Source organism: Somniosus microcephalus, chromosome 4, assembly GCF_052327205.1.
Source record: "Somniosus microcephalus isolate GS21.2 chromosome 4, FLI_Smic_1.0, whole genome shotgun sequence".
Lineage (NCBI taxonomy): Eukaryota > Metazoa > Chordata > Chondrichthyes > Squaliformes > Somniosidae > Somniosus > Somniosus microcephalus.
The window spans coordinates 72,148,393-72,176,219 of NC_140990.1; the positions used below are offsets into that span (position 1 = coordinate 72,148,393).

At 50.3% G+C, this 27,827-nt stretch overlaps 1 protein-coding gene across 1 annotated transcript; it reads right to left on the reverse strand.

Annotated features, from left to right (window-relative positions):
- Window positions 1–331: 331 nt before the first annotated feature.
- On the reverse strand, window positions 332–26,502 carry LOC147119197 (uncharacterized). The gene is made up of 2 exons (XM_085984896.1): window positions 26,325–26,502; window positions 332–1,536 (listed from the first exon to the last, which is right to left on the reverse strand). Exon 2 carries the CDS (start codon window positions 1,153–1,155, stop codon window positions 523–525), a length of 633 nt encoding a protein of 210 aa, XP_085841022.1. The 5' UTR covers window positions 1,156–1,536; window positions 26,325–26,502; the 3' UTR covers window positions 332–522.
- Window positions 26,503–27,827: the final 1,325 nt, after the last annotated feature.

The following is a 27,827-nucleotide window of genomic DNA, read 5'->3' on the forward strand; positions in this document are numbered from 1 at the left end:
GTTCTGAAGCGTAATGCTCTATTCACACATCGAAGGTGAGAGAGATGCTGTGGGTCACACGCTAAGTCCAGTCGCTGGCAGTGATTAACAGACTGGGTTTTGTGTTTAGTGACCCAGGGCGTGTTACCGATACCTTCCCTGGACACCAAGGCTAGGAGAGGCACTCTGGAATGTATGGCGAGCTGGAACTTGTCCATGAGAGTAACCGAAGGTATGAGAAGTGAAATAATCTAGAGATAGAAAGGAGAAAAGGCCCAAAAATGGAGCAGTCGGTAACAGGACATCAATTAGTCTCCTCTTATCTTGGAGAAATCAAGGACTCGACGCACTGTATGTTTGAAACAAAGCTGATTTATTTGACATATCAAAATATTAAACTCCAGCCCAGTTATAGGAGTTATTAACATCAGCAGAAACAAACGCGAACTACCAGAATGAACATGGTTCAGTCCTGGCTGTGATTAACAGCAGCAATATCAGCAGAATCCAACCCCTGCAGTCGATCATGAACTTGCTGGTGTGTCAGCAGGTTGGATGACTGAGTGAATCCCTTCCCACACACGGAGCAGGTGAATGGCCTCTCCCCAGTGTGAATCGCTGGTGTCTCAGATGGTGAAATGATTTAATGAATCCCTTCCCACACATGGAGCAGGTGAACGGACTCTCCCCAGTGTGAACTCGCTTGTGTACAGTGAGGTGGGATGACTGAGTGAATTCCTTCCCACACACAGAGCAGGTGAATGCCCTCTCCCCAGTGTGAACTCGCTGGCGTCTCAGATGTTGGGAAGAACAAATGAATCCCTTCCCACACACGAAGCAGGTGAATGGCCTCTCCCCAGTGTGAACTCGCTGGTATACAATGAGGTTGCAAGAATGCCTGAACCTCTTCCCACAGTGAGAGCAACTGAACGGTCTCTCATCAGTGTGAACTCGCTGATGTTGAATTAGTCCCTCAGAACTTTTAAAGCAGTTCCCACAATCAGCGCATTTAAAAGGTCTCTCATCACTGTGAACTCGCTGGTGTGATCGGAGGGCAGATGAGTGAGTGAATTCCTTTCCACACACGGAGAGGGTGAACGGCCTCCCCAAGTGTGACTGTGTTGATGAGTTTCCAGCTGGGATGGGTAATTGAATCCCTTCCCACAGTCCCCACATTTCCACGGTTTCTCTCTGGTGCGGGTGTCCTTGTGTCTCTCCAGGTTGGATGATCAGTTGAAACCTCGTCCACACACAGAACACGTGTACAGTTTCTCCCCACTGTGAACGGTGTGATGTTTTTTCAGGCTGTGTAACTGGTTAAAGCTCTTTCCACAGTCAGTGCACTGGAACACTCTCACTCGGGTGTGTGTGTCTCGGTGCTTTTCCAGTCACACTGATGTTTGAAATCTTTTCCCACAGACAGAACAGACAAACATTCCTCCTTCCACATTCAAAGGCCGATGATATTCAGGTCCTGATGAATTGAGTGACTCTGTCAGATCTTGACGTGATGTTTGGTTTGAGTTTCCTGTCTGCAATTCCTCCCTTTCTAACAGCCTGTAAAAGGAGTTTACAAAAGTCATCACTGTAAGTACAGGATAAAAATAAAGAACAGACAATTCTAGTTTCTATGGAACATTCTTTCCTCTCTTGCTCCCCCAAAGCTGTAAATCCCCGTCCCACACACTCTCCCTCCTCCCTGTGCTGAAATCCAAACCCATCGCACCATCTCCAACATTTCTTTCCTCCACTCCCAGTTTTCCCCCTCCCTCTGCTCTGGTTGGGTTCAGTTCTACACCCGCTGTGTGCAGAGTGAGACTAAAATGAATAAGTCAATGATTGTCTCTCCTGGTCATTGGGACCCTGAAGCCCCGCCCACACTCTGTACCAAGATGGCTGTGCTGCAGATGGAACCGGTCTGTCTTTCCTCCACCAAGATTGCGGCGCGTAACCCGCGCCTGTCACCGAGAAAAAGCCTCACCGCTGCCATCCGGTGGAACACAGACCGGGCTGCTGGATCTCATTCTGGCCTGTGGCCATTCTCCAACTTTATAAACCCTGCGGCGCGGCCTACCCGCAGTTTATTAATCTCCCGACCCCACTCCCGCCAACCTGCAGCTCCGCCCAGCGACCGCGCTGAGCCTGTCCCGTGCCTACGCGCTGGGCTCCTGACATCCTCCCCAGAAAACCTGAAAGAGGAATCTGGATTGTCCCCGTCACTCATTCTTAGCTGTGTCTGGGCAGCTGCCGTTAGAGGCACAGACACAGCTTCACCCTTCTCTATTATAAATAAAAACAGGAAATACTCAACAGATCAGGCAGTATCTGTGGAGAGAGAATCAGCGTTAATGATAGATGTTCCCTAACCAACTTCTTAGACTTTTTTGAAAGAGACGACGTCCCGAATTAAATGGGGCGTATCCTGAATTAAATGGTGTAGTGTACCTGGACATCGAAAAGGCCTTTGACGAAGTATTGCATGAGAGACTTCTTTACAAACCAAGGTCGGGACTGAAAGCCAATAAATCCCCTGGACCTGATGGCCTACATCCTAGGGTTTTGAAAGAGGTGGCCAAAGAGATAGTGGATGCATTGGTTGTCATTTTCCAAAATTCCAGATTCTAGAATGGTTCCCGCGGATTGGAAGGTACCAAATGTAACCCCACTATTTAAGAAAGACCGCCTATTTCCACCTCTGTAACATCGCCCATCTCGGCCCTTGCCTCAGCTCATCCGCTGCTGAAACCCTCATCCATGCCTTTGTTACCTCTAAACTTGACTATTCCAATGCACTCCTGGCTGGCCTCCCACATTCCACCCTACGTAAACTTGAGGTCATCCAAAACTCGGCTGCCCGTGTCCTAACTCGCACCAAGTCCCGTTCGCCCATCTCCCCTGTGCTCGCTGACCTACATTGACTCCCAGTTAAGCAACGCCTCAATTTCAAAATTCTGATCCTTATTTTCAAATCCCTCCATGGCCTCGGCCCTCCCTACCTCTGTAACTCCTTCAGCCCCACAAACCCCCGAGATATCTGCGCTCCTCTAATTCTGCCCTCTTGAGCATCCCTGATTATAATCACTCAACCATTGGTGGCCGTGCCTTCTGTTGCCTCGGCCCTAAGCTCTGGAATCCCTTGCCTCACTACCTCTCTTTCCTCCTTTAAAATGCTCCTTAAAACCTACCTCTTTGACCAAGCTTTTGGTAACCTGCCAAAATGTATCCTTATGTGGCTCGGTGTCAAATTTTCTGTCTTACAATACTCCTGTGCAGTGCCTTGGGATGCTTTACTACGTTAAAGGTGCTATATAAATACAAGTTGTTGTTGCTGAAAGAAGGGAGAGAGAAAACAGGGAACTAAAGACCTGTTAGCCTGGTATCCTTAGTGGGGAAAATGCTAGAATCTATTGTTAAGGACATGGTAACAGGGCACTTAGAAAATAATAAGAAGATTGGGCAGAGTCAACACAGATTTATGAAAGGGAAATCATGTTTGACAAATCTGTTAGTTTTTTGGGGTTGTAACTAGCAGAATAGATAAGGGGGAACCAGTGGATGTGGTGTATTTAGATTTTCAGAAGGCATTCGATAAGGTGTCACACAAGAGGTTATTAAATAAAAGCACTACTGGCGCGAATTCATGAACTCATTTCTCTTATCTGGAAGGAGGAGAGCATGCCAGGCGATCTCAGAGATGCCGTAATTGTGACCATCTTCAAGAAAGGTGACAAGTCCGATTGCGGTAATTACAGAGGTTTTTCCCTGCTGTCTGCCACAGGGAAAGTCATAGCAAGAATCCTCCTCAATTGCCTTCTCCCAGTGGCCAAAGAGCTCCTCCCAGAGTTGCAATGCGGATTCCGCTCACTAAGGGGCACAATGGACATGATCTTCACCACGCGTCAACTACAAGAGAAATGCAGGGAACAGCACCAACCGCTGTACATGGCCTTCTTTGATCTCACAAAGGCCTTCGACACTGTCAACCGTGAGGGATTATGGAGTGTCTGTTGTGTATGTACCTTTAAGAGAGAACTGATTTTATACTGCAGTACCGGCAGTGACCACACCTGTATATAAAGCCATAGCAGGCTTCTGTACTTCAGTCTTAAGTTTACCCTCTGTTCAGTAAATACCTGTTATTATTGTTCTCCTGCAGTCCGTGTATTATTGATACTCGGACACTACACTGGCGACGAGCAGGTTCGAACTCACCTGCAGTACTGCATCACCTCACGGGGATCTTTCCCTGAGAAGAAGCTTCTTGGAGGTCGAAGTCAGAGCAACGGGCGTCGACCGCGGGCAACCGCCCAAGGATCCATCGGAGTTCGGAGAATTGCAGGGGAGGCTGTGGAGAGCTGGGCTTGGCTCGCCAGTCAAGGTGTTCCAGCAAATTGTGCTGGTAGCAGGTAGTGCGCTGACCCTTCCGGACTGCGGCAGGCTCGAGCTCGATCGAGCGGCTCTGCAAAGGGGCCGTGCAGCGTCGTCGGGAGGAAAAGAGAGAGAGAGGGTGGAGCCTTAGAATAAAAGAGAGAGAGTCTTAGAATAAGGGGCTGCTCTTTCAAAACTGAGATGAGGAGGAACTACTTCACTCAGAGGGTGGTAGGTCCATGGAATATGCTGCCCCAAAAAGCTGTAGAAGCTACATCATTACATAAATTTAAAACAGAAATAGACAGTTTCCTAGAAGTAAAGGGAATTAAGGGTTACGGGGAGCGGGCAGGAATTTGGACATGAGTCTAGGTTCGGATTGGTCATGGCCCTGTGGGTAGCGGAGCGGGCCCAGGGGCCGTGTAGCCTGATCCTGCTCCTATTTCGTGTGTCTAATTCTGTTAGATTCAGGAGATGGTTCTGTGATAGTGGATTGGCGGTTAGGATCAGATCAGCCATGATCTTATTGAATGGTGGAGCAGGCTCGAGGGGCCAATTGGCCTACTCTTGCTCCTATTTCTTATGTTCTTATGAGCACACAGGGCGCGGTCGGTGCTCAAGAACCGGGCAGCGTAGAGAAAATAAAACGAGGGGAAGGAAAAGTGAGACGCGCCGAAGCCGCGGGTCGCTGCCATTACCCTGTAGAACGCTAGGAGCAGCGTGGCAGCAAGGGGAAGAAGGAAAAGCGCGGGAGGCGCCATTTTAATCCATTGGGGAAGAAGAAAAAGCGCGGGAGGCGCCATTTTAAATCACCCAAGATGCCGAAGAGTGGCAGTATCACTGCTTTCGACAACGAGGTAGAAGATTGGACCACGTATGTGGAAAGAATTGAAGTGTACTGCAAGGCAAATGAGGTGGCCGATGGAAAGAAGGCATCGGTATTATTAAATTTGATGGGCGCGAGAACGTACGGCCTATTGCGGAATTTAATTACCCCAGCTAAACCAATGGAGAAAAGTTTTGAAGAGACTGTTAATATCTTACAGGAACACCTAAACCCTACACCGCTGCTGATAGCAGAAAGATTCAAGTTCCATAAAAGAAATCAGCACAAAGATGAGAGCAATGCTGACTATCTTACGGAACTACGCAAGTTATCGAAGCACTGCCAGTTCAGAGCAGGACTGGCAGACACCTTACGGGATAAGTTTGTCTGCGGGCTCCAGAGTGAAGGAACCCAGAAACGACTACTTTCGGAAAAGGACCTGACGCTAGAACAGGCTTTCAGCGTGGCAGTATCTTACGAAGCAGCAGCACGGGGAGCTGCGGAAATACAACAGAAACCACAAGAATACAGCGCTAACGAAATGGCGTATGGAGCAGAAAAGTGCTATCGCTGCGGCAGAACAACCCATGTTCAGAAGGACTGCTGGTTTAAGGACAAAGTATGCAGGCAATGTGGGAAAATGGGACACATAGCAAGAGTCTGCAGGTCGGGAAAGAAAACCAACACTAAAAGAACTACTAAGGAAAAGTACAAGAAAGTAAAAAAAATGACAGACAGTAGTTCGGAAGATCAGGGGAGTGATAATGACTCCGGGAGCAGGAGACTAAGTTGTCTAAAGTTACACAACGTGATCGCAAAGGAGGATCACCGAACCATTTGGGTCACCCTCATGATAGCAGGGTCCCAAGTAAAGATGGATCAGCCCTAACTGTCATGAATCGACGAGACTATGAGCAGCTATTCTCACACATACCCTTGAAGGACATGTCCATTGTATTGAAGACATACACGGGGCAAAAAAGTCCATCCCAGAGGAAAAATAAGGGTGCCAGTTAAATACAACGGCAAGGAAACACAGAAACTGTATCTATATATACTACAAGATGGAGGACCACCATTATTGGGATGTGAATGGATCCGAAAAATACAATTGGATTGGCATTCCATTCAGGCGCTAACTGTGACTGACAAAAAGGATGATGACGTCACACCTGGACGACTGTCAAAAATTCTAACTGACGCGAAAGAGGTGTTCCAACAAAGACTTGGGACTCTAAAAGGAGTAACGGCAATGATAAAAATCGAAGATAACGCAAACCCAAAATTTTTTACGGCCAGACCGGTACCGTACATGATCCGCCCAGCCGTTGAAGCAGAGCTGGAGAGTCTGGAGCATTCGGCTGTGCTGTCCAAGGTGGACTGGAGTGAGTGGGCCACACCCATCGTTGCTGTAATGAAGAAATCATTGAGCAGCACGCCTGGGGAGCCGAAGAAGGTTCGCATCTGTGGGGACTTCAAGGTAACTGTGAACCCAGTCCTGCACACAGTACAATATCCACTTCCACGGATAGAAGATATTTTCGCCTCACTATCTGGAGGGAAACGCTTTATGAAGATTGATCTGGCCCAAGCATATCTACAAATGGAGGTGGAAGAAGCATCTAGGAAATACCTCACGATAAACACTCACAAAGGTCTTTACCAGTACAACTGACTGGTATTCGGGGTAGCATCAGCCCCGGCTATTTGGCAGAGGGCGATGGAACAAGTCCTGCAAGGGATCCCGGGGGCCCAGTGTTATTTGGACGACATCCTGGTTACGGGCGAAAATGACAGTGAACACCTTGCCAACCTGGAGCAGGTGCTCACTAGATTACAGGAATATGGGCTACGACCCAACTGCCCCAAATGCGAGTTCTTCAGGAGACAAATCTCGTATTGTGGCCACATGATTGATGAGGAAGGGTTGCATAAGTCGCCAGACAAGATTGAGGCTGTAGTCAAGGCTCCAGCACCGGAAAATGTGTTGCAACTGAGGTCATTTCTCGGGTTGGTGAACTACTACCATAAGTTCTTGCCGAATTTATCTACAATTCTGCACCCACTGAATGCCCTGCTGCAAACTGGAGTAACATGGAAATGGAGTGATGAGTGTAAGCGTGCCTTTCAGAAATGTAAATGCCTAATCACTTCAAAAGAAGTATTGGCCCACTACAATCCAACACTACCGATTCGGTTGGCATGTGATGCGTCTCCCTAAGGCATTGGAGCGGTGCTGTCACACAAATTCCTTGACGGTTCAGAGAGGCCAATAACCTTTGCGTCGTGCTCATTAACCTCAGCCGAGCGTAACTATGCCCAGATTGACAGGGAGGCCCTCGGCCTGGTGTGGGGGGTGAAGAAGTTCAATCACTATCTGCACGGGCAGAAATTCACCCTACTGACTGATCATCAGCCCCTGGTCTCCATTTTTAACCCAAAGAAGGGCGTTCCGGTGATGACGGCGCAACGGCTGCAAAGATGGTCACTTTTTCTAGGGGCACATCAGTATGACATAGAGTACAAGGGTACGAAACAGCATGGAAACGCTGATGGGCTGTCGCGCCTACAGTAGAGGAAGCACCTGCAGTGGACCCTGTTGAGATATTCCATGCGACCATAGTCGAATGTCTACCTGTTACAAACTCAAGTATAGAGAAGGAAACCCGAAATGACCCGACACTCTCTCGGGTCTATGATTTGACGGTGAAGGGATGGCCAGCACATGGCGACTCACTGTTGCCAGCATTCTCGACAAGGAGAGACCAGCTGTCAGTGTGCTGGGGGACCTTGATGTGTGGATCCCGAGTGGTAATTCCACCCAAGTTGAGAGATAGAGTGCTGATATACCTATCAATTCATTCAATGAAAAGCAACGAGTTAGGAAAGTAACTATAGGTTTTTATTGGCTAAATAACAGAGCCCACCCTCGTGGGTGATCGGATACAACAAAGAGGAATGCCAGCCAGTCGACTACCTTTATACCTGGGCAGGTAGGTGGAGTCATGGGCGGAGTCAGCAGTGGTCAGCCCAGGTATATCAGCGTGACAAGAGGCGACCTCGTATAGTGATACAACAGTGTGAACAGTGATAACCATAGAGTAACGATATAACAGTGATAACTATAGTGTAACGATAGTGAACGATAAAAGTGGTTTACCACATTCACCCCTTGTTTAGATTTGAGTCCGGCGGGGTGAAGTGTACTACCAGTTCTGGTATGTCAGTCTGTCCGGAGGCCTCGTAAGCCTTTCTGATCGTCGCAGCGGCGGTGTTGCATTATCCGGTGTTAATGCTGGTGTCTGCATGGTCGGCGAAGGCTCGTGGGGTTCCGGCATGCTGTCTACCTTGGCTGGAATTGGGGGGGTGGTGGGGGGGGGGTGAAGGTGGTGTCTCCAGAGTGCCCGAGGGTGCGAGGTCTCGTAAGGAGACTGTGTCCTCCCGCCCGTTTGGGTATGCCACATAGGCGTACTGGGGGTTGGCGTGCAGGAGGTCCACCCTCTCGACCAGGGGGTCCGTTTTATGGGCCCTCACGTGCTTTCACAGCAAGACGGGCCCCGGAGAGGTCAGCCAGGTTGGTAGCGTGGTTCCCGTAGTCGACTTCCTGGGGAAAACAAACATTCGTTCATGGGGGGTGGCATTGATGGCAGTGCAAAGTAGTGACCGGGTGGAATGCAGCGCTGCCGGGAGGACTTCCTGCCAGCGGGAGGTTGGGAGGCCCTTAGACTTTAAGGCTAAGAGGATGGCCTTCCATACCGTCGCGTTCTCTCTTTCCACCTGGCCGTTCCCTCGGGGGTTGTAGCTGGTGGTCCTGCTTGCAGCAATACCTCTCGCTAGTAGGAACTGACGGAGTTCCTCGCTCATGAAGGAGGAGCCCCGGTCACTATGTATATAGTTTGGGAACCCGAACAAGGCGAAGAGGTCGTTCAGGCATTTAATGACCGTGGTACTGGTCATGTCTGGGCAGGGGAAGGCAAAGGGGAAACGGGAGTACTCATCAACAATGTTGAGGAAGTACACATTACGGTCAGAGGACGGGAGGGGCCCCTTAAAATCGATGCTCAGGCGCTCGAAGGGGCGGGTGGCCTTGATCAGGCTTGCTCTGTCCGGCCTAAAGAAGTGCGGTTTGCACTCGGCACAGGTCTGGCAGTTCCTGGTCGTGGTCCTGACCTCATCGATGGAGTAGGGCAGGTTGCGGGCCTTAATGAAGTGGTAAAGTCTGGTGACCCCGGGGTGGCAGAGGTCGTTGTGGAGGGTCTGAAGTCTATCACTTTGCGCGCTGGCGCATGTAATTCGTGACAGAGCATCGGGGGGTTCGTTCAGCTTACCTGGCCGGTACAAGATATCATAATCATAGGTGGAGAGCTCGATTCTCCACCTCAAGATCTTGTCATTCTTGATTTTGCCCCTCAGCTTGTTATTAAACATAAAAGCGACCGAACGTTGGTCGGTGAGGAGGGTAAATCGTTTGCCTGCCAGGTAGTGCCTCCAGCGTCGTACCGCCTCCACAATCGCCTGGGCCTCCTTCTCGACCGACGAGTGTCGGATCTCAGGGCCCTGTAGGGTCCTTGAGAAGAAGGCCACCGGTCTCCCCTCCTGGTTAAGGGTGGCGGCTAGGGCGAAGTCGGATGCATCGCTCTCGACTTGGAAGGGGATGGACTCATCCACTGCGTGCATTGTGGCCTTGGCAATGTCTCCCTTAATGAGGGAGAAGGCTGCGCACGCTTCCTCCGTAAGGGGGAAGGATGTGGACTTCATGAGGGGTCTGGCTTTGTCCGCATAATTGGGCACCCATTGGGCATAGTAGGCGAAGAGCCCCAGGGTTCTCTTCAGTGCCTTTGGAAAGTGGGGGAGGGGTAGCTCCATGAGGGGGCGCATTCTTTCGGGGTCGGGGCCGATGACTCCGTTCTCTACTACACAGCCGAGGATGGCAAGGCGCGAGGTGTTAAACACACATTTATCCTTATTGTAGGTGAGGTTCAGCCGTTGGGCCGTACGGAGGAATCTCTCCAGATTAACATCGTGGTCCTGCCGGTCGCGGCCGCAGATGGTGACGTTATCTAGATAGGGGAACGTGGCGTGCAGCCCGTTCTGGTCAACCATCCGGTCCATCTCCCTTTGGAAGACCGAAACCCCGTTGGTGACGCCGAAGGGAACCCTAAGGAAGTGGTAGAGGCGGCCGTTCGCCTCGAAGGCTGTATACTGGCGGTCCTCAGGGCGGATAGGGAGTTGGTGATAGGCCGACTTAAGGTCGATGGTGGAGAATACCCGGTACTGCGCAATCTGATTGACCATATCAGATATGCGGGGAAGGGGGTATGCGTCCAGCTGGGTGTACCTGTTTATGGTCTGGCTGTAGTCGATGACCAGGCGGTTTTTATTGCCGGTCTTAACGACCACGACCTGGGCACGCCAGGGGCTGGTGCTCCCCTCGATGATGCCCTCCTTCAGGAGACGCTGCACCTCAGAGCTAATGAAAGCTCTGTCCCCGGCGCTGTACCACCTGCTCTTGGTAGCGACGGGTTTGCAGTCGGGGGTGAGGTTAGCGAACAGGCAAGGTGGCGGGACCTTGAGGGTGGATAGGCCGCAGGTGTTACGCGGTGGGCGGTTTAAAATCTGCTGGTTGTCGACTGTGAGTGGGGGGAGGGGTCCGCCGTATGCTAGCGTGACGCTTTGGAGGTGGGATTGGAAGTCTAGGCCTAGTAGGATGGCAGCGCATAGCTGGGGCAGGACGAGGAGTTTAAAATTTTTATACTCCGTACCCTTAACCGACAGGGTCACAACACAGTAGCCGCTGATGTCTGTGGCGTGTGACCTCGATGCCATCGAGATCCGGTTGCGCGTTGGCAGGACAGGGAGGGAGTAGTGGCTCACCGTGTCTGGGTGGATGAAGCTCTCCGTGCTTCCGCTGTCGAACAGGCAGGTCGTGGCGTGGCCGTTTACTTTGATGTCCATCATCGACTTGGACAGGTGATGCGGGCGGGCCTGGTCCAGTGTGACGGAGGCTAGTGTATAGCTGAGCGAGTTGTTGTAGTCTGCGGTTGAGGCGGTAGTCGGGTCTAGAGGCACGGTGGCGGTCGGGCGTGGTGGGTAAAATGGCGTCTCCCACGAGGTTGGACAAAATGGCGGAGAAGATGGCTGCCCCCATAACTCACATGAGGCACTGCTGGTGTCGGTTGCCTGGATCAAAGATGGCCGCCCCCATGACTCACGTGTGGGGGTGCTGGCCTCTGTGGCCTTGATGGAAGATGGCCGCCCCCACAGCTCGCTTGAGGCACTGCTGGCCTCTGATGATCCACCTCTGCAGGCCTTGGCGAAGTGGCCTTCATGCAATTTGAGCAGGTAGAGTTCCTGGCTGGGCAGCGCGCCCTCGGGTGTTTCGCCTGGCCGCAGAAGAAGCAGCCGGCGGCCCGATCGCGGGGGTCAGAGGTCGCAGCCAGTACCGGGGGTGGCGGTCCCGATCGGCTCCGGGACGCCGACGCTAAGGTAGGTCCCGGGGGGGGGGTGCTGCGGGGGGTATTGGGGTCGGTCCAGAGTCCCAGGGTCGCAGGTTACAGTACCTTGAGTATGCCTCGAGGTCCCGATGGGCCACTTCCAGGGAGCGAGCGAGGGCTGCAGCTTTGTCCAGGTCGAGGTCCTTTGCTTCCAGTAGTCTTTGCCGTGTGTAGTCGGGCCGCAGGCCTTTCACGAAGGCATCGCGGACATTGTCTTCAGTATTTTCTGCCGCCATTACCGCTTTAAAGTTACAGTCTCTGCCGAGTGCTTGCAGCACCTGTAAAAATTCATCCACGGTCTCTCCTGGCTGTTGCGGGCGGGATCTTAGGAGGTGTCTGGCATACATGGAATTTACCGGGCTCAGGTATTGTCTTTTCAGCCGGTTGATGGCGTCCTCGTATGTTTTAAGGTCCCGGATGAGTGCGAATACTTTAGGGCTCAGTTGGGCGGTCAGAACTCTTAGCTTGGATCTCTGAGGCATACCGGATTCTCCCAGGTAGGACTCGAAACAGCTCAGCCAGTGTTCGAAGTCGAGGGCTGAGTTTGCTGCCTGTGGGTTTAGATCCAGGTACGGTGGTCTGAGGGCTCGCAGCCAAGCTGGCTGCTGTGGCTGTTGTAGCTCGGCGTCTGGCTGGTCGTTTGACTGCTCGCTTTGCTGCTCAGGGAACGACATTTTAAAATGTAGCCAATAAAATTGATATACCTATCAATTCATCCAATGAAAAGCGACGAGTTAGGAAAGTAACTATAGGTTTTTATTGGCTCAATAACAGAGCCCACCCTCGTGGGTGATCGGATACAACAAGGAGGAATGCCAGCCAGTCGACCACCTTTATACCTGGGCAGGTAGGTGGAGTCATGGGCGGAGTCAGCAGTGGTCAGCCCAGGTATATCAGCGTGACAAGAGGCGACCTCGTATATTGATACAACAGTGTGAACAGTGATAACCATAGAGTAACGATATAACAGTGATAACTATAGTGTAACGATAGTGAACGATAAAAGTGGTTTACCACAAGTGCTCAATGAGCTTCATGAGGGTCATCTGGGAGGGGTAAAAATTAAGAGCCTAGCCAGGGCGTTTGTGTGGTGGCCGGGAATCGATAAAGAAATCGAGGATATGACCAAGAGATGCACAGGATGCCAGAAGCTCCAAAACGCTCCACCACAGGCCCCGCTACACCCATGGGAGTGGCCCTCATCTACATGGCAACGGGTACACATTGATTTTGCTGGTCCATTTATGGACTCAATGTTTCTAATCGCTGTGGATGCCCATTCGAAATGGCCAGAGGTCATCAAAATGTCCTCCACCACCACGGAGAAAACTATTGCAGTCCTACGGACCATCTTCGCCAGGAATGGCTTGCCAGAACAGATTTGCTCCGACAATGGGCCACAGTTTGTGTCCGAGGATTTCCGGAGGTTTCTGAGGAATAATGGGGTGAAACATTACACATCTGCCCCATATCATCCAGCCACAAATGGATTGGCTGAGAGGTTTGTTCAGACCTTTAAAAAGGCAATAAAGGCGATGTATAACGACGACATACCACTGCAACACAAGGTGGATAATTTCTTGTTTGCTTACCGGAATGCGACACATGCAGTCACCAACCAAGCTCCAGCCATAATGTTCTTCAACCGAAGGCTAAGGTGTCGCCTGGATTTGCTCAAACCAAACATAAGACGAGATGTTGAGGATAAGCAATTCCAGCACATCAATGAGAAGCCAACCAGGAGCTTCAAGATAGGGCAACCAGTCTTGGCCCGTGACTACCGAAGAGAAAAATGGCAGCCAGGAACGATATGCACACAGCAGGGACCACTAATGTACACAGTGGACGTTGGAGAGAGCATCGTGAGACGCCATGCTGACCAGATTCTAGAGTCACAGGAACAAGCCAAAACCATACCACGAGCATGTGCACCTGGTAATGAACCCGAAGTACAGATTGCGTCTACCTCAGAAGCAGTGGTATTGGAAGCTGACGAACCAACCAATGACAATGAGCCAGAATCGACTCCGCTGCAAGAACAGGATACTCGAGAAAGGCGCTATCCAGTCAGGATCAGGAAGCCTCCTCAAAGACTGAACTTATAAATGATTATTTCAGTTGATGTATATAGTACAGAGAAAATTGTAATTGTAATTAGTTATTATTTAGTTGTTAAATGAATGTTATGTACTGTTTATCTAAAAGGGGAGGAATTGTTGTGTATGTACCTTTAAGAGAGAACTGATTTTATACTGCAGTACCAGCAGTGACCACACCTGTATATAAAGCCATAGCAGGCTTCTGTACTTCAGTCTTAAGTTTACCCTCTGTTCAGTAAATACCTGTTATTATTGTTCTCCTGCAGTCCGTGTATTATTGATACTCGGACACTACAGTGTCCTCCTCAAATTCAGCTGCCCTCAAAAAATTTGTCACCATCCTCCGCCTGCTTCACGACGACATGCAAGCCGTGATCCTGACCAACAGTTCCACCACAGGCCCAATTCATGCACGGACCGGGGTCAAGCAAGGCTGTGTCATCGCACCAACGCTCTTCTCGATCTTCCTTGCTGCAATGTTTCATCTCGCCCTCAGTAAGCTCCCCACTGGAGTGGAGCTAATTTACAGAACAAACAGGAAACTGTTCAACCTCCGTCGCCTCCAGTCCAGATCCAAAGTTGTCCCATCCTCTGTCGTCGAATTACAGTATGCAGACGATGCTTGCGTCTGCGCTCACTTGGAGGTCGAACTGCAAACCATTGTCAACACCTTCACTGGAACGTACGAGAGCATGGGCCTTACACTAAACATCCATAAGACAAAGGTCCTCTACCAACCTGCCCCCGCCACACACTACTGCCCCCCGATTATCAAAATCCACGACAAGGCCTTGGACAACGTGGACCACTTTCCATACGTCACGGAAGACCTCTCCTGGTCCCTCAATACCTCCTCTCTGGTGAAGAAGGCCCAGCAGCACCTATATTTCCTAAGGAGGCTGAAGGGATGTAACCTGTCACCCCTGATCCTCTCTAACTTTTACCGCTGCACAATAGAGAGCATCCTGATGAACTGTATCACAGTATGGTATGGCAGCTGTAGCTACTATGACCGGAAAGCCCTGCAGCGGGTAGTCAAAACTGCCCAACGCATTACCGGCACCCGGCTACCGACCATAGAGCACATATACCAGAAACGCTGTTTACGGAGGTCACGGTCCATCATCAAAGACCCTACCCACCCCAGCCACAGTCTGTTCACCCCCCTGCCATCTGGGAGACGATACAGATGCATTCGCACCCGTACGACCAGATTTAGGAACAGCTTCTTTCCCAGGGCTGTCATCCTACTGAACTCCACAAATAAACTATAAAGCCTGCACATCTGCCAATGCACTTTATTATGGTTATGTTTATGTTAATGTATTACAAGCCAAATGAATGTTGAATGTTTAAATGTCTTAATCTAAATGTACACTCTCGGGAGCCGCAAGCCTACATTTCGTTGTACTGCACTTGTGCACTAACAATTACAATAAAGTTGATTATGATTATGATTATGATACCTCGGGAGCCTACTGTCAACATGGGCAGACGTCGACGACGAAGTCCAACACCACCTTCAGTGTGCCAGTGCAGCCTTCGGTCGCCTGAGGGAGAGAGTGTTTGAAGACCAGGACCTCAAACCTGGCACTAAGCTCATGGTCTACAGAGCAGCAGTGATACCCGCCCTGCTGTATGCCTCAGAGACATGGACCATATACAGCAGGCACCTCAAAGCACTGGAGAGGTACCACCAACACTGCCTCCGCAAGATCCTGCAAATCCATTGGCAGGATAGGCACACCAACATCGGTGTTCTTGCTCAGGCCAACATCCCCAGCATCAAAGCTCTGACCACGCTCAATCAGCTCCGATGGACTGGTCACATCGTCCACATGCCCGATACGAGATTCCCAAAACAAGCGCTCTACTCGGAGCTCCGGCATGGCAAGAGAGCCCCAGGTGGGCAGAGGAAACGCTTCAAGGACACCCTCAAAGTCTCCTTGAAAATGTGTAACATCCCCACCGACACCTGGGAATCCCTGGCCCAAGACCGCACAAAGTGGAAGAGAAGCATCCGGGAAGGCGCCGAACACCTCGAGTCTCTTCGCCGGGAGCAAGTGGAAGCCAAGCGCAGGCAGCACAAGGAGCGCACGTCAACCCAAACACCCCACCCACCCGCCCCTTCAACCACTGTCTGCCCCACCTGTGACAGAGACTGTAGGTCCCGCATTGGACTCATCAGTCACCTGCAAACACATTTTTAATGTGGAAGCGAGTCATCCTCGGTTCCGAGGGACTGCCTAAGAAACAAAATTAGGGCTTATGGGATTGGGGGTAATATACTAGCATGGATTGAGGATTGGTTAACGGACAGAAAACAGAGAGTAGGAATAAATGGGTCATTTTCAGGTTGGCAGGCTGTAACTAGTGGGATATCACAAGGATCAGTGCTTGGGCCCTAGCTATTCACAATCTACATCAATGATTTGGATGATGGGACCAAATGTAATATTTCCAAGTTTGCTGACGACTCGAAATTAGTTGGGATTGTGAGTTGTGAGGAGGATGCAAAGAGGCTTCAAGGCGATTTAGACAAGTTGAGAGAGTGGGCAAATACATGGCAGATGCAGTATGACATGGATAAATGTGAAGTTATCCACTTCGGTAGGAAAAACAGAAAGGCAGAGTATTATTTAAATGGTGATAGATTGGGAAATGCTGATGTACAGAGGGACCTGGGTACAGAGGGAGGCTTCAAGGGGATATAGACAGGCCAAGTCTTTTTTGCACCTTCTCCAGTGTCTCTACTTTTTATAATATGGAGACCAAAACTGTTCACACTATTCCAAGTGTGGTCTAACTAAGTTTCAATACCAGTTTAACATAACTTCTCTGCTGTTCAATTCTATCCCTTTAGAAATGAACCCCAGTGCTTGGTTTGCTTATTTTATGGCCTTACTAACCTGCATTGTTACTATTAGTGATTTGTGTATCTGGACCCTGAGATCACTTTGCTCCTCTATCCTATTTAGACTCTTAATTTCCATGTAGTAGGTGGCCTCCTCATTCTTCCTACCAAAATACACCACCTCACACTTATCTATATTGATATTCATTTGTCAATTACACACCCATTCTGCAAAGGTATTAATATATTCTTGTATTTTGTCACAGTGTTCCTCAGTATTAACTTTATCCTCCAACTTGGTGCCAACAACAAATTTTGAAATTGTTCTTCTGATTCCTGGGTACAAATCGTTTATGTAAACAGTGGGCCCAGCCTGTGAAACACCACTTTCCACCTTTTGCCAGTCTGAGTAGCTACTCCTGACCCCTACTCTCTGTTTTCTGTTTTGTAACCAGCTTGCTATCCATAACAGTATGTAAGGTCTAGAAGATGAGCAAGGTCAGGCCGTGTGGAGTGAAGGGCCAGGCAGCAGAATGGATGGAAAGATGGCTACAAAACAGAAATCAGAGGATTGGAGTTAAGGGAAGTTGGGAGCCATCTTTCCATCGCATTTATGTGTGTTGCTGTATACTACACTAGCTGAAGTGCCCAGCGGTGCCGAGGCTTTTTCGAGGGCATGTTGTTGTTGGAAGAGAGAGAGAGAGCGACTGGGGGGAAGAGAGAGAGCGACTGGGGGGGAAGAGAGAGAGCGACTGGGGGGAAGAGAGAGAGGGGGAGAGGGGGAAGGGGGAGGGGAGGGGGAAGGGAGAGGGGGAGGGAGGGAGAGGGGGGGTGGGGGGAGGGTGAGGAGGGAGGGGGGGAGGGGAAGGGGGGGAGGGAAAGGAGGGGGAAGGGAGGGGAGGGAGGCGGGGGGGGGAAGGTAGCGGGAGGGGAGGGAGGGCGGCCCCCCCGAGGTGAAGACCGCCGATTGCGTGCGCAGCAGGAGCTGAGACGCGGCGTCTCTGGCTCGGCCGGCGGGCCCGGTTGCCAGGGTAACCGTGACGCTGACCAAGCCCCGCCCCCCGGCCGAGCAGAGAGAGAGAAGTCGCGTCTCAGCTGCTCCTGTTGCGCGCGCGGCCCCCCCCCCCGAGGGTCGCGGCCCCCCCCCCCTGAGGGTCGCGGCCCCCCCCCCCCCAGGTGAAGACCGCCGATTGCGGCTGTGCCAGACGTCCGGCGGGCCCGGTTGCCAGGGTAACGCTGGACGCTAGCCAGAGAGAGACGCCGCGTCTGAGCTCCTGCTGCGCGCGCACCCTAGCGGCGCTGGGCTGAGGCTCGGCCCTCCAGCCTTCGAGTGGGGCCGGGAGGTGCCTAGCTCGGGCGTGGGTGCGGAGGAGACGCCGAGGCTTCTAGGCCTACCTGGAAAAACGGGGAAAGGTAGGAAAATTAATGGGATTAGATAAGTTAATTACTTTCTAAATCATTTTTTTTTAAAACAATATGTGTTTTAAAAGCAACGTTTTTTTTTAAGACGCTGAAAGCGGGAAAAAGAAAGGAAAAGTTTGGAATCAAGATGGCGGCGACTCACCTCGGTTCAGAACGATAAAGCCCGGCCACACGCGCACCGATTGGCCCAGCAGCACACGCCAGCAACCCGGCGTACGATTGGTCGAGCTCGAGGTCACTCTCTCGCTAATGAGCGGATAATGAGATGCTAATGAGCGGAACGTTGAAGGTTTTTGGGATACCGCGGGCGGGATCTTAGCCCGGCCGAAACGTAAATACGCTTAAAACCGTCTCGGAAGCGTAAGCTTTCTTTGGAGGTAACGCGCGCGTAGGTACGCCCTGTAACTTTTGAGCGCATACCCGCAAGACGCACACGCGATGACAGACAGAATGACAGACAGAAGTACCGATTTATATATATAGATAGGATGCAAGGAGGCTTCAAGGGGATATAGACAGGCTAAGTGAGTAGCAAAAATATGGCAAATGGAATATAACACGGAGAAATGTGAAGTTATCCACTTTGGTAGGAAAAATAGAAAAACAGAGTATTTTTTAAACGGTAAGAGATTGGGAAATGTTGGTGTTCAGAGGGACCTTGGTGTCCTTGTACACAAGTCACTGAAAGTTAACATGCAGGTACAGCAAGCAATTAGGAAAGCAAATGGTATGTTGGCCTTTATTACAAGAGGTTTGAGTATAAGAGTAAAGATGTCTTACTGGGGCCCTGGTGAGACCACACCTGGAGTATTGTGCACAGTTTTGGTCTCCTTACCTAAGGAAGGATATACTTGCCATAGAGGGAGTGCAGCAAAGGTTCACCAGACTGGTTCCTGGGATGAGAGGGTTGTCCTATGAGGAGAGATTGAGTAGACTAGGCCTATATTCTCTAGAGTTTAGAAGAATGAGAGGTGACCTCATTGAAACATACAAAGTTCTTACAGGGCTTGACAGAGTAGATGCAGGGAGGATGTTTCCTCTGTCTGGGGAGTCTAGAACCAGGGGTCACAGTCTCAGAATAAGGGGTCGGCCATTTAGAAAGAAAAAGAAAGACTTGCATTTATATAGCGACTTTCATGACCACCAGACGTCTCAAAGCGCTTTACAGCCAATGAAGTACTTTTGGAGTGTAGGCACTGTTGTAATGTAGGAAATGTGGTAGACAATTTGCGCACAGCAAGCTCCCACAAACAGCAATGTGATCGTAACCAGATAATGTTTTTTGTGTTATGTTGATTGAGGGATAAATATTGGCCAGGACACCGGGGATAACTCCCCTGCTCGTCTTTGAAATAGTGCCATGGGATCTTTTACGTCCACCTGAGAGAGCAGACGGGGCCTCGATTTAACATCTCATCTGAAAGACGGCCCCTCTGACAGTGCAGCAGTCTCTCAGCACTGCACTGGAGGGTCAGCCTAGATTGATGTGCTCAAGTCCCTGGAGTGGGACGTGACCCCACAACCTTGTGACTCAGAGACGAGCTACCAACTGAGCCACAGCTGACTGAGATGAGAAGAAACTTCTTCACTCCGAGGGCGGTGAATCTTTGGAATTCTCCACCCCAGAGGGCTGTGGAGGCTCAGTCGTGGAGTATGTTCAAGACAGAGATCGATAGATTTTTGAATATTAAGGGAATCAAGGGATATGGGGATAGTTCAGGAAAGTGGAGATGAGGGAGAAGATCAGCCAGGATCTTATTGAATGGCGGAGCAGGCTGGAACGGCAAAATGGCCGACTCCTGCTTAGAAACATAGAAGATAGGAGCAGGAGTAGGCCATTCGGCCCCTCGAGCCCGCTCTGCCATTTAATGAGATCATGGCTGATCATCCAAATTCAGTACCCTGTCCCTGCCTTCTCCCCATATCCCTTGATCCCTTTAGCCTCAAGAAATATATCCAACTCCTTCTTGAATATATTTAATGAATTGGCCTCCACTGCCCTCTGTGGCAGAGAATTCCACAGGTTCACCACTCTCTGGGTGAAGAAATTCCTCCACATCTCAGTCCTAAATGGCTTACCCCTTATCCTTAGACTGTGACCCCTGGTTCTGGACTCCCCCACCATCGGCAACATCCTTCCTGCATCTAGTCTGTCTAGTCCTGTTAGAATTTTATAAGTTTCAATGAGATCCCCTCTCATTCTTCTAAACTCTAGCGAATATAAGACTAATCGACCCAATCTCTCCTCATATGTCATTCCTGCCATACCAGGAATCAGTCTGGTGAATCTTCGTTGCACTCCCTCCATGGCAAGAACATCCTTCCTCTGATAAGGCGACCAAAACTGCACACAATACTCAAGGTGCGGTCTCACCAAGGCCCTGTACAACTGCAGCAAGACATCCTTGCTCCTGTACTCAAATCCTCTTGCTATGAAGGCCAAAATACCATTTGTCTTCTTAACCGCCTGCTGCACCTGCATGCTTACCTTCAGCGACTGGTGCACAAGGACACCCAGGTCTCGTTGCACTTCCCCTTCTCCCAATCTGTTGTCGTTAAGATAATAATCTGCTTTCCTGTTTTTGCCACCACAGGGTTATAGAAGTGGAGCAGTTACAGGTGGGAAGCTCAGACCAAACATCACGTCAAGATCTGACAGAGTCGCCCGATTCATCCGGACCTGAATATCATCGGCCTTTGTACATGGAAGGAGAAAGCAGCGATCGCAGCGATGACAAACCGCACACGTGTTCGGTGTGTGGACGCGGTTTCAGCCGATTGCCTGACCTGGTGAGACACGTGCACCGTCACACCGGGGAGAAACCGGGTAAAGGTGGAGACGGCGGGAAGGGATTCAGTTTCCCGTCTGCATTGGAAGTTCAACGGCGCAGTCACACCAGGGACAGTCCGTTCACCTGCTCCGAGTGTGGAAAGGGATTTGTTTGTTCATCCCACCTGCAAACACACCAGCGAGTTCACATTGACGAGAGACCATTTCAGTGTTCTGACTGTGGGAAGAGCTTTAAAAGCCCCAGGGATCTGAAGGGACACCAGCGAGTTCACACTGATGAGAGACCATTTCAATGTTCTGACTGTGGGAAGAGCTTTAAAAGCTCCATAGATCTGAAGTGACACCAAAACCTACACACTGGGGAGAGACCGTTCACCTGCCTTTTTTGTGGGAAGGGATTCACTCAGTCAACCAACCTGCTGAGACACCAGCACCTCCACACTGGGGAGAGTCCGTTCACCTGCTCCATGTGTGGGAAGGGATTCACTGATTCATCCACCCTCCTGTCACACCAGCTTGTTCACACTGACGAGAGACCCTTTAAATGTTCTAACTGTGGGAAGAGCTTTAAATGCTCCTGGGAATTGAAGCGACACCAGCACCTACACACTGGGGAGTGACCGTTCACCTGCTCTGTGTGTGGGAAGGGATTCACTCGGTCCTCCAACCTGCTGGTACATCAGCGAGTTCACACTGGAGAGAACCCCTTTAAATGTTTTGACTGTGGGAAAAGCTTTAAAAGCTCCCGGGAGCTGAATGGACACCAACGATTTCACACTGGAGAGTGGACATTCACCTGCTCAGTGTGTGGGAAGGGATTCAATCATTCATCCAACCTCCTGTCACACCAGCTTGTTCACGCTGATGAGAGATCCGTGAAATGTTTTGACTGTGGGAAGAGCTTTAAAAGCTCTAAGAGCCTTAAGAGACACCAGCGTCTTCACACTGATCATAGAATCTAACAGCACAGAAGGAGGTGATTCGGCCCATCGTGTCTGTGCCGGCTCTTTGAAAGAGCTGTCCAATTTTGTCCCACACCCCAGCTTTATCCCCAGAACTCTGCAAACTAGTCCTCTTCAAGGACATGTCCAATTACCGTTTGAAGTTCCTATGGAACCTGATTCCAGCATCCTTTCAGATGGTATGTTCCAGATCTTAACAACCCTCTGTGTGAAAACAATTCTCCTCATTTCCGTCTAGTTCTTTTAGCAACTATTTTAAATCTGTGACGTTTGGTTACCGACCCACTTCCCAGAGTGAACAGTTTCTCCCTACTTGCTCGATCAAAACCCCTCATCATTTTGAACACCTCTATTAGGTCTCCTCTTAACCTTCTCTGCTCTAAGGGGAACAATCCCAGCTTCTCCAATCTCTCCACATAACTGAAGTCCCTCATCCCTGGTACCATCCTGGTCAACCTCCTCTGTACCCTCTCCAAGGCCTTGACATCCTTCCTAAAGTGTGGTGCCCAGAACTGTACACAAGACTCCAGCTGAGGCCTAACTAGTGATTTGTAAAGGTTTAGTGTAACTTCCTTGTTTTTGTATTCAATGGCCCTATTTACAAAGCCAAGTATCCCATACGCTTTCTGAACCGCCTCACCAACTTGCCGTGGCACTTTCAAAGATTTGTGAATATGGACCCCCAGGTCCCTCTGCTCTTGCACCCCCTCAAAATAGTCCCATTTAGATTATACGGCCTCTCCCTGTTGTTTCTCCCAAAGTGCATCACTTCACACTTATCCTCATTTAATTTCATCTGCCTTGTGTCTGCTCATTTCACAGTCTGTCTCTGTCCTCCTGAAGTCTGCTACTACTATGCTCACTATTTACTACGTTGCCAAGTTTTGTATCATCCGTAACCTTCAAACTTGTACACCTATACCCAAGTCCAGGTCAGTTATATATAACAAGAAAAGCAATGGTCCTAATCCCGACCCCTGGGGGAACCCACTGCATACTTCCCTCCAGTCAGAAAAACATCCCTCAGCACTGCTCACTGTCTCCTCTCCCTTAGCCAATTATATACACAAATTACCATCAGCCCTTTAATACCATGTGCTTCTATTCTCCGAATAAATCTCTTATGTGGTACTTTTAAAAGTCCTTATGTATAACATCTACCGCACTACCTTCATCAACCCTCTGTTACTTCATCAAAGAACTCAATCAGGTTAGTCAGACACGATTTACCTTTAACAAATCCATACTGGCTGCCCCTTATTAACCCATGCTTCTCCAAGTGAGAATTAATTTTGTCCTTGACAATGGTCTCTAGTCGTTTACCCACCGTTGACATTAGACTGATTGGCCTGTAGTTACCAGGTTTATCCCTTTTTTAAATAGGGTGCAACATTTGCAATCCTCCAGTCCTCTGGCACCACTCCCATATATCTGAGGGAGATTGAAAGATTTTGGTCGGAGCTTCTGCTGTCTCCACCCTAGCTTCCCTCAGCAATCTAGGATGCATCCACCTTGTGACTTGTTAAATTTGAGTGATGACAACCTATTTAGCACCTCCTTTCTATCCATTTTTATTCAATTTCTCTACTTCCCCCTCCTCTATTGCGACATTAACTTCATCATCCTCTTTTGTGAAGACAGATGCTAAGTACTCATTCAATAACTGAGCCATGCCCTCTGCCTCCATATGATCATAATACAGTCAAGCAGAGTCAGCATGGTTTTATGAAAGGGAAATCATGTTGACAAATTTGCTGGAGTTCTTTGAGGATGTAACAAGCAGGGTGGATAAAGGGGAACCAGTGGATGTGGTGCATTTGGATTTACAGAAGGTATTCGATAAGGTGCCACATAAAAGGTTACTGCACACGATAAGAGCTCACAGGGTTGGGGGTAATATATTAGCATGGATAGAGGATTGGCAAACTAACAGAGAGTCAGGATAAATGGGTCATTTTCAGGTTGGCAAAATGTAAGAAAAATAAAAAAGTAAATTATTATTTAAATTGAGAGAGATTACAAAATGCTGCAGTACAGAGGGACCTGGGGGTCCTTGTTCATGAAACACAAAAAGTTAGCATGCAGGTACAGCAAGTAATCAGGAAGGCAAATGAAATGTTGGCCTTTATTGCAAGGGGGCTGGAGTATAAAAGCAGGGAAATCCTGCTACAACTGTACAGGGTATTGGTGAGACCACACCTGGAGTACTGCGTACAGTTTTGGTCTCCTTGTTTAAGGAGGGATATAATTGCATTGGAGGCAGTTCAGAGAAGGTTCACGAGGTTGATTCCTGAGATGAAGGGGTTGACTTATGAAGAAAGGTTGAGCAGGTTGGGCCTATACTCATTGGAGTTTAGAAGAATGAGAGGTGATCTTATTGAAACATATAAGATACTGAGGGGGCTCGACAAGGTGGATGCAGAGAGGATGTTTCACCTCAAGGGGAAATCTAGAACTCGGGGGCATAGCTTCAGAATAAAGGGTCGCCCATTTAAAACTGAGATGAGGAGGAATTTCTTCTCTCAGAGGGTCGTAAATCTGTGGAGTTCTCTGCCCCAGAGAGCTGTGGAGGCCGGGTCATTAAATATATTTAAGGTGGAGAGAGACAGATTTTTGAACAATAAGGGAGTGAAGGGTTATGGGGAGCGGGCAGGGAAGTGGAGCTGAGCCCAAGATCAGATCAGCCATGATCTCATTAAATGGCGGAGCAGGCTCGAGGGGTCAAATGGTCGACTCCTGCTCTTATTTCTTATGTTGAGCTCCTATTTGGTCGCTAATCGGCCCCACCATTCCTTTAACTATCCTTTTACTTTTCATATGTTTATAGAAGATTTTTGGGTTCTCTTTTATGTTACCCACTAATCTTTTCTCATATTGTCTCTTTGCCCTTCTTACATCCTGTTTCATTTCCCCCACACTCTCTGTATTCTGCCTGGTTTTTGACTGTATTCTGTACCTGACATTTGTCGTAAACCTCCTTTCTCTGTTTTATTCTAACCTCGATATCCTTTGTCACCAGGAGCTCCAGCTTTGGAAGCCCCATCTTTCCTCCTTATGGGAATATGCTTGGTTTGTACTCGAACGATCTCAGCCCTGAAGGCCTGCCATTGGTCATTCACTGTTTTCGTGGACAATCTTAGTTTCTAGTCCACCTGTGCTCGATCCCTTCGCAAATCACTGAAATTGTCTCTCTTCCAGCTGGGTATTTTCACCGTTGATTTTTCTTTGTCCCTTTCCATAACTACTTTAAACCTAATGATATTGTGATCACTGTTAACCAGAGCCCTCCTGCCCCAGAAACGATGAGAGACCCTTTAAATGTTCTGACGGTGCAAAGAGGTTTCAGAGTTCATCCAACCTGCTGAGTCACCAGCGAGTTCACACAGATCCTCAAAGAAAGGAAGATGTTTTAGAAAGGCTGGCGGCACTAAAAGTTCGCAGCCATCTCAGAGTAGTGTCCCTTTAATTACAATCTCACAGAACAAGGAGAATCGCTGTCCCTTTAACTGCTACAAATCCCTGTGTGGAGGAGAGGGGGAGATACAGTCTGTCCCAGTAACTGTCGCAGAACAGAATTAGCGACCCTGTCCCATAAGGGCTTGACCCTCCCCCACTCCCTGCTTTTCCTCAAGTGTCTCATCCTTAAAATTCTCATCCTTGTTTTCAAATCCCTCCGTGGCCTCGCCCCTCCCTATCTCTGTAATCTCTTCCAGCCCCTACAACCTCCTGAGATGTTTGCGCTCCTCTAATTCTATCCTCTTGAGCATCCCCGATTTTAATCGCTCCACCATTGGTGGCCGTGCCTTCAGTTGCCTGGGCCGTAAGCTCTGGAATTCCTTCCCTAAACCTCTCCATCTCTCTACCTCGCTCTCCTTCTTTAAGATGCTCCTTAAAACCTACCTCTTTGACCAAGCTTTTGGTCATCTGCCCGAATATCTTCTTATGTGGCTCGGTGTCAATTTTTGTTTTCTAACGATCCTGTGAAAAGCCTTGGGACGTTTTACTACATTAAAGGCGCTTTATAAATACAAGTGGTTGTTGTTTCCTGGAACTAATAACAAATTCCCCAGAGGGAAAAATACTTGTACTTTTACTCCCAAATATTAAAAAGTTTGTTCTACAGAAGCACGAGGTTTATCTGCTTTTATTCATGAATTTAAAAAGTCTCTGCTAAAACCTGAGCCAGTGTGTTGTGAGACAAAGAGCCTTGTGTCCAATAAGGGGAATAAAGGCCAACAGCCTCCCCTAGCCCCGGGCCCTGAACAAGGGACTGGAGAAACTCGCTGCCCTGCGGATCAGACAATCAGCCGGCGCTAGTCCCGCCCCTCAGGCTCCTCGATTGGTTGGAGGACCCGCCCCGCTCGCTCCCTATTGGTCGGAAGCTCCCGTCAATCAGACCGTGGGCCCGGGGACGTCACTGAGGCCGCGGGCCCGAGTCACGTGTTGCTGAGGAAGTCTGACTCGCTCCGCGAGGTTGAATCCGCTCCCTTCGCTTTCCGGGACGCTCGGACTCCCAGGTTTGTGTTTACCGTTATTTATTTCCCCGTCTCTGCCCGGTCGTCCGTCTAGCTGAGAAAACTCGCTTTCCGCCGGTAATTCCGACTCTTCAACCGTTCAGGACCGTTACTCAGTGTGTCGACCCCGAGCATGCGCACCAGCAGATGGACTCTGTTGCCCCTGAGCATGCGCACTAGCAGCTGGTCCTGGGACTCTGCTACCCCTGAGCATGCCCACTAGCAGCTGGTCCTGGGACTCTGCTACCCCTGAGCATGCGCACTAGCAGCTGGTCCTGGGACTCTGCTTCCCCTGAGCATGCGCACTAGCAGCTGGTCCTGGGACTCCGCTGCCCCCTGAGCATGCCCACTAGCAGCTGGTTCTGGGACTCTGCCCCTGAGCATGCGCACTAGCAGCTGGTTCTGGGACTCTGCCACTGAGCATGCCCACTAGCAGCTGGTTCTGGGACTCTGCCACTGAGCATGCGCACTAGAAGCTGGTTCTGGGACTCTGCCCCTGAGCATGCCCACTAGCAGCTGGTCCTGGGACTCTGCTGCCCCTGAGCATGCCCACTAGCAGCTGGTCCTGGGACTCTGCCCCTGAGCATGCCCACTAGCAGCTGGTTCTGGGACTCTGCTGCCCCTGAGCATGCCCACTAGCAGCTGGTCCTGGGATTCTGCCCCTGAGCATGCCCACTAGCAGCTGGTTCTGGGACTCTGCTGCCTCCTGAGCATGCGCACTAGCAGCTGGTCCTGGGACTCTGCTGCCCCTGAGCATGCCCATTAGCGGCTGGTCCTGGGACTCTGCTGCCCCCTGAGCATGCCCATTAGCAGCTGGTCCTGGGACTCTGCCCCTGAGCATGTGCACTAGCAGCTGGTTCTGGGACTCTGCTGCCCCTGAGCATGCCCACTAGCAGCTGGTCCCGGGACTCTGCCCCTGAGCATGCGCACTAGCAGCTGGTCCTGGGACTCTGCCCCTGAGCATGCCCACTAGCAGCTGGTCCTGGGATGCTGCCCCTGAGCATGCCCACTAGCAGCTGATCCTGGGACTCGGCTGCCCCTGAGCATGCCCACTAGCAGCTGGTCCTGGGACTCTGCCCCTGAGCATGCCCACTAGCAGCTGGTCCTGGGATTCTGCCCCTGAGCATGCCCACTAGCAGCTGGTTCTGGGACTCTGCTGCCCCTGAGCATGCCCACTAGCAGCTGGTCCTGGGACTCTGCTACCCTTGAGCATGCCCACTCGCAGCTGGCCCTGGGACTCTGCCCCTGAGCATGCCCACCAGCAGCTGGTCCTGGGACTCTGCTGCCCCTGAGCATGCCCACTAGCAGCTGGTCCTGGGACTCTGCTTCCCCTGAGCATGCGCACTAGCAGCTGGTCCTGGGACTCCGCTGCCCCCTGAGCATGCCCACTAGCAGCTGTTTCTGGGATGCTGCCCCTGAGCATGCCCACTAGCAGCTGGTCCTGGGACTCTGCCCCTGAGCATGCCCACTAGCAGTTTGTCCTGGGACTCTGCTGCCCCCTGAGCATGCCCATTAGCA

Bases quoted from the DNA above. Each gene is read 5' to 3' on its own strand.
- LOC147119197 (XM_085984896.1), bottom strand. From the start codon at position 1,155: ATGTGGGGACTGTGGGAAGGGATTCAATTACCCATCCCAGCTGGAAAC.